Below are 9,374 nucleotides of genomic sequence, written 5' to 3' on the forward strand. Positions count from 1 at the left end.
TACATGTTATGTATGGAGCTGCTGAGTGAGGCCTCTGAGAAGAAGAAAGAGAAAGTGAGGAAAGTTGTGGAGAAACTGAGGCCAGAGAGAGAGGAGCCCAGAGACTGCAGGAGCGCAGGAGAGAAGTGGCAGAAAAAGCAGCCGGTGAGACAGAGAGAGTCACTGCCCTGTTTAGAGACATCAGGGAACAGCTGGAAGCCCTAGAGAAGCGACTCCTGAGTGACATCTCCAGCCAGAAAGAGAAGCTCTCACTCACACTCACTGATCTGATGGAGCAGCTGGAAATAAAGAAGGACGAGCTGTCCAGGAAGATCCGTCACATTGAGGAGCTGTGCAACATGGCAGATCCACTCACTGTCCTACAGGAACGGGAATCACACAAGAAATGCCTTTTAACAAAAATGAAGAAGGTCCAGATCCAAGTTGTCTTGAAGGGGAACTAAGACACAATTCTCAAATAGACAGCACCAGGCAGTGACGTTGAAAAAGCCTTTAGTTTAAAAAAGGGTTTTTCAATCGAAAATTACTATACCTACCCTCTCCAGCTAGCTCACCTTTTCTGGATACCTAAGGCTTCCAGAAGTGCCTCCCTGCATATTCTACCCACGTCACAACAGGCTTTGGATCTTTGGGATGCGATATACATAAAGGCAGGTCTGAGTACCTCTACTTCCAGATTTAGGTCTATCTTTTACAATACGGATTTTATGCCTGGTTGCACTCCACTTGACTTTACTCCCTGGATAGCGGCAAATTTGACTACCCTTACTGCCCTTCTGGTTGACCAGACAGTGCTCTCATTTCAACAATGTAGAGAAACATATGACATACCACACTCACAATTTTTCAGGTATCTACAAATCAGACATTACGTGGAAACTGCCCTCAAGTCCAATACGAACAACGCGCTAACATATTTTGAAACCATCTGTCACAACCGGTCATATCCGACTCACCTGATCACCAGCCTCTATAGCAACATTGCGTCAGACACCACTACTTCTCGCCAACCCTATATGACAAAGTGGGAAGATGACCTTGGTTTTCCGATTTCGGACAAAACTTGGTCATGCATATGGGACATGGCCAAAAAGACATCCATTTGCGCTGTCTCTGCTGAGAGAGCGTATAAGATTATATTCCGGTGGTACTATACCCCGTTACGCATTAGTAAACTTAGCGGGAATCCCGACCATGCTAACTGTTTCAGAGGCTGCGGAGAACGGGGATCATTTTTACATACTTGGTGGACGTGCCCGATTGCCCAGGAATTTTGGGGGAAGGTTGCCACTCTGCTCTCCGAGGTCCTCCATCTCACCATACACGCCTCCCCACACACTTTCCTTTTAGGCATGAGAATCCCAGTAATACACGCGAAAAGTTCACATAAGTTGGCCACGCATATTCTTACAGCAGCAAGATCTTTACTGGCAGCTAATTGGAAAAAGTCGCTCATCCCGGGAGTACAAACCCTTATCACAAAGGTAAATTGGATCAGAGCGATGGAGTCCATTCGAGCCAGACTTTTGGACAGGAGTTACGAGGAGGAGCTGGAGTGGCATCCCTGGACCCGTTACTTGGAAGCGCTTCAGGTGGGGACCAACATTGCAATGTGAGGCACTGCACATAGGCGGTGTAGGACACGTTGCCTTCACTTAGTTCTACATATATGGTTGAACGCAATACTATTTCTGATACTTTTCTCTTATTTCTCTATTTTCTTATCCCCTTATTCTTTTCTTTACTCTCTCTTCCCCCTATCCCCCCTTTTTAATTGGAGATACAGTCACTTTAGCTTTTTTCAGTTAATAGTTGATATGTGGACACCACGTTTATTGATCTGCTGTGTAGCTACTTTCCTTGCCGTTACTTTAGCCGATGTCTTTTTGTTGCAATACGTTCTGCAGTCTGTACTGTGTTGAAGAAAATCAATAAAAATTTCAAATTAAAAAAAAAAAAAAAAAAGGGTTTTTCTTGGACAGTACAGGAGAAGTTGAAGGGGAACTAAACCTACAACCTGCCTGTTTTAAAGGAACAGGTCAGTATTCAACTAAAAAAAAAACAAAACAGATTTATTCAGGGGCTCGGTATGTGCCTGGGGATTCAGTGTACAGGGGCCCTACACTTAGAGAGGGAAAGCTTAAAACTAAGTAAGCCTGATCAGAATGATCCACCTAAATATACCAGTAAACCCTCAAAGTAATGCTGCTCTGAGTCCTCTGTCAAAAGAAACAGCACATTTCTTTCCTTCTATTGTGTACTCATGGGCTTCTGTATCAGACTTCCTGTTTTCAGCTTAAACCTCCAGGGATAGGGCTTGAGCATGCTCAGTTTGCTCCTCTCCCCCCTTTCCTTTTTCTGCTGATGTCACACCAAGCTAATATGGCAGCTGCTATCCTAAACAAACAGAGAGCTTCATGTATGGTAAAACATTCTACAGAATAAATATAGCATTCTAACTTGCACTATTGCAGCTAATCTATTTGCAATAAAATGCCTCCGTAGCTTTCCTTCTCCTTTAAGGGAACAGTTTAGTGTAAAAATAGATAAGACTGTGCAAAATATGTTAAACATCCAATCACTCCAGCCTTTATAAATTACATTTTGGCCAACTTACTATATCGGAATTTTTTTATTTATTTTGCATGTTCTATTTACCCAGTTTTTATTTTTACACTGAACTGTTCCTTGTAGGTGTGCGGTTAACCGAAATTTCTTGGCTACTGTTCCTTGTAGGGCCCATGTACACTGAACCCCCAGTCACATAGCTGCCCCTGAATAAATCTCCAATCTATTCTACTGTGCCAAGGGTACCCCATAATTAACCCTAATGATGCTGGAAATACTCCTTTCTGGAGAGAGTATACCCAAGTACTAAATCAGAAACCCAAACTGTATGATATAAAAAGACGAATCCTTAACGTAACAGTATGTAAAGTCCCAATATGTAAAGTCCCAATATGTAAAGTCCCAATATGCAAGATTAAAATCCAATACTTTAAGGTACAAACATTAAAATATTAACATATTGGCTGAAACACAAGTTATAGCAGCACTGGTGGAAATAATATTTCTCATGTATACAGACACTGAGCAAGCCTCCAGGTCACGGGGGATACGTGTAGTTGCACCCATCCCATGATGCTTTTATAACTCCACCCAGTAACATTAAGCCCCACCTCCTGTCAGATCTGCAGCATTGGGAATGTCAGACTGGTGGGAAACTGACCAACAGGTGGCGCTGTTGTAACAAAATGTATTCATGTTAACAGTACATGTATCATTCAATATCTCGGAACATAAAAGAAACAAATAATGAATGTACATTACACAAGTGCTTAGAATAGCACCCTCATCAACTTTACATTCACTTATTTTTAAGGTTTACTTATCCTTTAAGGAAAAGGGTTACAAGCCTGGGTAGTGGATTGGTGCCGAGCCTGTACGAGGAGGGTTCCCTTGGTATGGGGGAGGGGAGTTATACCAGCCAAATAGAGTGGGGGGTGTCGGCATAGGGAATGGAGGGTAGGAGTGATTAGGAGGGGGATGGGTACTGGGGGTACAAGAGGTTGGTGTGGGATATAGCTGACAATGAGTTGGAAGATCTCAGCTTTAAGTGCAGCGCGTCTCTCTGGTGGGACCAACTTCATACCCGGCAGCATGGATTTAAGGAAAACGAGATCCGGACAATCTTCTACTTTACTCTCTGCATTTTGTTTTGTGAGAACGTCCACAAGGCAACGCAACATTCCCACAAGTGTTCCCTCAACTCCCTCCAAGCGACTGCGTTTCCTACTGGGAGGCGGAGTCTGAAGAGACAATGAAGTTGATGGGAGGGGAGCAGCGGGGGATGGGGGATCAGTTCTGCTCATGGGAGGGGGGCGGCCATTGAAAACTGCTCCCTTCTCTCCTGGGGGAAGCGCCTTCTTCCTTAAATGGCTGAGAATCAAGAGTAAATGGAAGGGTTATATACTCAAGAGTCACTTACAGTAACCATAGAATCTATAACATCAGATCATCATTAAAATACACAGCTATGAATAGCCAAGAAAATATATCCTTGATACACAATAATTATCCTGTAAATTATATCCTTATAATACACAAAAGCCATGAATATCTTGTAAATTATATCCTTATAAACGGTGACTAGTGATGTCATTTCTGTCACATGACTCACTGAAATTTGTGTATTATAATAAATAAAGTACCCCCAGTTGTAAAATATAAGGATATTAGAAGTTACCTCGGAGTTCCATGACCTGTATAAAAACACTCGGCCTTCGGCCTCGTACTTTTATATGGTCATGAAACTCCTCGGTAACTTATAATATCCTTATATTTTACAAGAGGGGGTACTTTATTCACTATATAATACACAAAAGCCATGAATATCTTGTAAATTATATCCTTATAAACGGTGATAAGTGGTGAGTTCTGATGTCATCATTCAACCGTGAGTAGTGATGTTTTTTTTGTCACAACTAACTGAAATTTGTGTATTATAATAAATAAAGTACCCCCAGTTGCAAAATATGAGGAAATTAGAAGTCATCTCGGAGTTCCATGATCTGAATAAAAACACTGTTTTGGCCTCGTGCTTTTTATATGGTCACGAAACTCCTCAGTAACTTATAATATCCTTATATTTTACAAGAGGGGGTACTTTATTCTATTTCTATCTATCTATCTATCTATCTATATAAATAAATCCTTCGTGATCCGCACTCCACTGGAATCAAAAAGCCACCCAGGTGCTACTCATATAAACATGTATAGATATAAGTCCGAGAGGCATGAGTGCACACTGGGGTTTACTTAAAAATATAATTTTATTTTGTACATTAAAAACAGGCCTGTTTTAATGTAACAAAATAAAATTATATTTATATATATATATATATATATATATATATATATATATATATATATATATATATATATATATATATATATTATATATATATATATATATATATATATATATATTCACATAACTCCTCTGTGTTTTATAATTTCTTTATAAATTACAGCAGGGGGTACTTTATTCACTATATAATACACAATGAATATCCTGTAAATTATATCCTTATAAATGGTGCTTAGCGAGGTCATGAGTTAAAATTGGAGCTTAGTGATGTCATTTCTGTCACATGACTCACTAAAACTTGTGTATTATAATAAATAAAGTACCCCTTGTTGCAAAATACAGGTATGGGACCTGTTATCCAGAATGCTCAGGACCTGGGGTTTTCCAGATAACGGATCATTCCGTAATTTGGATCTTCATACCTTAAATGTACTAGAAAATCATATAAACATTAAATAAACCTAATAGGCTGGTTTTGCCTACAATAAGGATTAATTATCTTTGTTGGGATCAAGAAATGAAAATAATTTTGAATGTGATCCCTTAAAAGGGTGGTTCACCTTTAAGTTTACTTTTAGTATGCTAGAGAATGTCCAATACTAAGCAATTGGTCTTCCATTAGCTATTCTTTATAGTTTCTAAATTATTTGCGTCTTTCTTCGGACTCTTTCCAGCTTTCAAATGGGGGTCACTGACCCCATCTAAAAACAAATGCTCTATAAGGCTACAAATGTATTGTTATTGCTACTTTTTATTACTCATCTTTCTTTTCAGGCCTCTCCTATTCATATTCCAGTCTCTTATTCAAATCAATGCATGGTTGCTAGGGGAATTTGGGCCCGAGCAACTAGTTTGCTGAAATTACAAACTGCAGAGCTGCTGTATAAAATGCTAAATAAATCAAAAACCACAAATAATAACAAATGAAAACCAACTGCAAACTGTCTCAGAATATCCCTCTACATCATACGAACAGTTAACTCAAAGATGAACAACCCCTTTAAAAACTTTCAAATAATTTGCCACCACTGATGTCAGACTTACTGGCCTATAATTGCCAGGCTGAGATTGTAATCCTTTTTTTAATACAGGAATGACATCAGCTTTCCTCCAGTCCAATCCATACGTACCATACCTGATAAAAGTGAAAGAGAATAGAGGCTAAAACTGAACTAATTTCTTAGTACCGGAGGGTGTATTCCATATGGCCCTGGCACCTTATTCACTCTGAACAAGGTGTAAATCTTTATGTACAATATCGTGTTATATAAATACATACATTACATATAGAATTTTGCCATCAGTTGTGCCTTTAATTCTTAAAGTATGTATTCTAAAAAAATAAATACACTTAAAATATGTAATAAAATTTAAATGTAGGGCAGATGTCAAGGCATTCCACAGACTCATATCTTTATGTGGTCAAAGAACCCCTCAGTGACTTCCAATATCCTTATCATTTACAGTAGGGGGTACATTATCCCTTATAATACATGAGTGATACTCAGAGTTCCCTGTATAACTCAGCCTGCAGCCTTGTGCCTTTATATGGTCACAGAACAACCCCTCAGTGACTTCTAATATCCTTATCATTTACAGTAGGGGGTACATTATCCCTTATAATACATGAGTGATACTCAGAGTTCCCTGTATAACTCAGCCTGCAGCCTTGTGCCTTTATATGGTCACAGAACAACCCCTCAGTGACTTCTAATATCCTTATCATTTACAGTAGGGGGTACATTATCCCTTATAATACATGAGTGATACTCAGAGTTCCCTGTATAACTCAGCCTGCAGCCTTGTGCCTTTATATGGTCACAGAAGAACCCCTCAGTGACTTCTAATATCCTTATCATTTACAGTAGATGGTATATTATCCCTTATAAAATATGCTTAGTAATGTCAAATTATTATGATGTATTGAACTCACCCTCTTGTATATAAAGTTGGCAGGAGGAACTGTAATCTATCTGCATATTTATATTTCTTCCTTGGGTGACCTGCTCTCCCTCCTTGGCATTGGTTCTTCTTCCTGATGGGATCCTTTCCAGTGCTTTGCTTCTCACTGCTCTCAGTGTCCATCCCTGCTAATAAAATATACATAATTATTGCTCATCAATAGTCTTCCTGTTCTTGTGCTGCTCTCTTTCCCACTGTCAGAGAGGAGTGGGGGATTGGAACCTGGTTGGAAGATTTGCACAATGCCTTAAAGGAATTCTCTCATGATTTTTATGGTGTAGTTTTTATTTCTAAATGACACTGTTTACACTGCAAATAATTCACTGTACAATATAAAATGTCATTCCTGAACCAGCAAGTGTATTTAGTTGTAATATTGGTGTGTAGGTGCATCTCAGGTCATTTTGCCTGGTCATGTGCTTTCAAAAAGAGCCAGCACTTTAGGATGGAACTGCTTTCTGGCAGGCTGTTGTTTCTCCTACTCAATGTAACTGAATGTGTCTCAGTGGGACCTGGATTTTACTATTGAGTGCTGTTCTTAGATCTACCAGGCAGCTGTTATCTTGTGTTAGGGAGCTGCTATCTGGTTACCTTCCCATTGTTCTGTCATTAGGCTGCTGGGGGGAAAAGGGAGGGGGTGATATCACTCCAACTTGCAGTATAGCAGTAAAGAGTGACTGAAGTTTATCAGATCCAGGGCTGGAACTAGGTGTAGGCAGAGTAGGCACGTGCCTAGGGCGCAAAGCTGGAGGGGCGCAAGGCACGTACCTTCTCTGCTATCCCCTAGTCCGGTCACTGCTCTGGCCAAGGTGCGCGTATCTTTGTTTTGCAAAGCGCCCAATACGCACTCGTATTTTTTCACGCATGCAAACTCGCGTATTGGGCCGTTTGCAGGGCCAGGCTGCCTAGGACGCCTGCCCGCGTTGGCCCGGCACTGATCAAAGCACAAGTCACATGACTGGGGGGCAGCTGGGAAACTGACAATATGTCTAGTCCCATGTCAGATTTCTAAATAAAATATAAAAAAAATCAGCTTGCTCTTTTGAGAAATGGATTTCAGTGCAGAATTCTGCTGGAGCAGCACTATTAACTGATGTGTTTTCCCATGACAGTATCCCATTAACGTGTGTGTGGCCAGACCAATCCAGACAATAGTGTCGCTAATTGATCTGGTAACTTTACTGAAGTATAGATCAATCCATTTGGAATCAGTCCCTTCACTGATGTCCGGCCTCTGCTGATACTGGACAAATTGGAATTGGATAGCTGGATAGGGATAAGTGGGAACCTTTCACAGGAGAATAAGAATAAGGGGGCAAAGTACCTGGGCCCATGATTTATCCAAAGTAGACTTTTCAGAGTTTTGGTTTTTCTCAGGTACAGGCAGCTGTGCAGTTAACTCTGTATATTGGGAAAGATTGGATTCAGTTTCCTGGGATATACAGGAAGGTACTTTGGATTCTATATTAAAAATACCCAAATACATTGCCTAATGAGAGATATTATAATTTAAACCAACACCAGTTATTTACATAATTTCAATGGACAGTTGTAAATGTAATTTCTATGGGTTCTGTCTAACAAAAATAAAGACATTATTTGGATCTCCTCAGATAAATGTTCTCACTTTCTGCTAGAGACAAGGGCTACTGAACTCCTCAAATGATTTCACTATCTGCCCCAGAGCACAGAACTAGTCTGTGGCTACTTACCCCCACCAGCAAGTGGAGCTGCTGTGAATCCCATTGGGTGTGGATGATCCTTCAGTTCTTTCTTTATCTCTATTATTTCACGTTCTGCCTCCTGGGAAGCTGCCAGTAAAGACAAAGCCATGAATGTGTTTCCACATTCAAATTATTTTTGCAAATTATTTTTGCAAGTAAAAGAGAATGTGATTCTAATCTTCCCAATTCACATTCATTAAATATCTGAAGGAATTTATATTAATGTTAAGTGCAAATGTAATTGCTATGGAAAACGGGGCCTGTTTCTATTTCACACTGCTGGTTATGACTCCTGAACAATGTAGCAGACCGGGGCCTAACTAGGAGGAAGAAGAATCTGCAATCGTGTGTGGGGGGGGGGCAGTGAGACCCTAATTAATTAGCAATTGAGAGGGATAGGTTTGTGTAGAGCAATACTAATCGATGCAGGTAACACAAGTAAGCAAAGCTCTTACCCTCAAGCCCACAACCCTCTTTTTCCCATCAATAGCCCCAAGTTACCTCTGGGAGCCCCACACAGTAGCAGGACCTGCAGGTGCACAGGGGGAGGCAGCAGTGCAGCTCTCGTGGGAAACTCACCTGACTATGTAAATACCAGTGGTGTAAATGGAGCTCAACCTGCAATGTGATTGGTAGATTAGACATGGGCGGAGCTTGCAGTTTAATTGGACCGTCTAGAACCCAATATCTTACAATAGCCCCCAAACTGCAAAATCTAAGCAACTTTTCAACTGACCTTTTTGCTTTCTGTTTTATAGTTTTTGAATTATTTGCCTTCTTCTTCTTCTGACTCTTTCCAGCTTTCGCTTTCACTGACC

The 9,374-nt window shown here is 40.3% G+C and overlaps 1 protein-coding gene across 6 annotated transcripts; it reads right to left on the bottom strand.

Moving 5' to 3' along the window:
• Positions 1–2,957: 2,957 nt before the first annotated feature.
• On the bottom strand, positions 2,958–9,158 carry LOC121394834. 6 transcript variants are annotated; one of them, XM_041566997.1, is made up of 5 exons: positions 9,058–9,158; positions 8,545–8,643; positions 6,804–6,960; positions 3,642–3,939; positions 2,958–3,607 (listed from the first exon to the last, which is right to left on the bottom strand). In XM_041566997.1, the coding sequence occupies exons 2-5, from the start codon at positions 8,576–8,578 to the stop codon at positions 3,536–3,538; spliced, it is 561 nt and encodes a 186-aa protein (XP_041422931.1). In that variant the 5' UTR covers positions 8,579–8,643; positions 9,058–9,158; the 3' UTR covers positions 2,958–3,535. The 6 variants fall into 6 exon arrangements, with proteins under 6 accessions (XP_041422931.1, XP_041422929.1, XP_041422928.1 ...); XM_041566995.1 differs by adding an exon at positions 8,157–8,233 and having other exon boundaries at positions 2,958–3,939; positions 6,804–6,957; positions 9,058–9,157; XM_041566994.1 differs by adding an exon at positions 8,157–8,233 and having other exon boundaries at positions 2,958–3,939; positions 9,058–9,157.
• Between the last annotated feature and the right edge of the window lie 216 nt (positions 9,159–9,374).

This window comes from Xenopus laevis, chromosome 6L (assembly GCF_017654675.1).
Source record: "Xenopus laevis strain J_2021 chromosome 6L, Xenopus_laevis_v10.1, whole genome shotgun sequence".
Taxonomy (NCBI): Eukaryota; Metazoa; Chordata; class Amphibia; order Anura; family Pipidae; genus Xenopus; species Xenopus laevis.

Bases quoted from the DNA above. Each gene is read 5' to 3' on its own strand.
- LOC121394834 (XM_041566992.1), bottom strand. From the start codon at position 8,578: ATGGGATTCACAGCAGCTCCACTTGCTGGTGGGG. The intron at 6,961-8,544 runs GTAAGTAGCCAC...ATATTTTATTAG, and splicing joins AGCTCCACTTGCTGGTGGGG to CAGGGATGGACACTGAGAGC. The intron at 3,940-6,803 runs GTGAGTTCAATA...CTTGATTCTCAG, and splicing joins CCAACTTTATATACAAGAGG to CCATTTAAGGAAGAAGGCGC.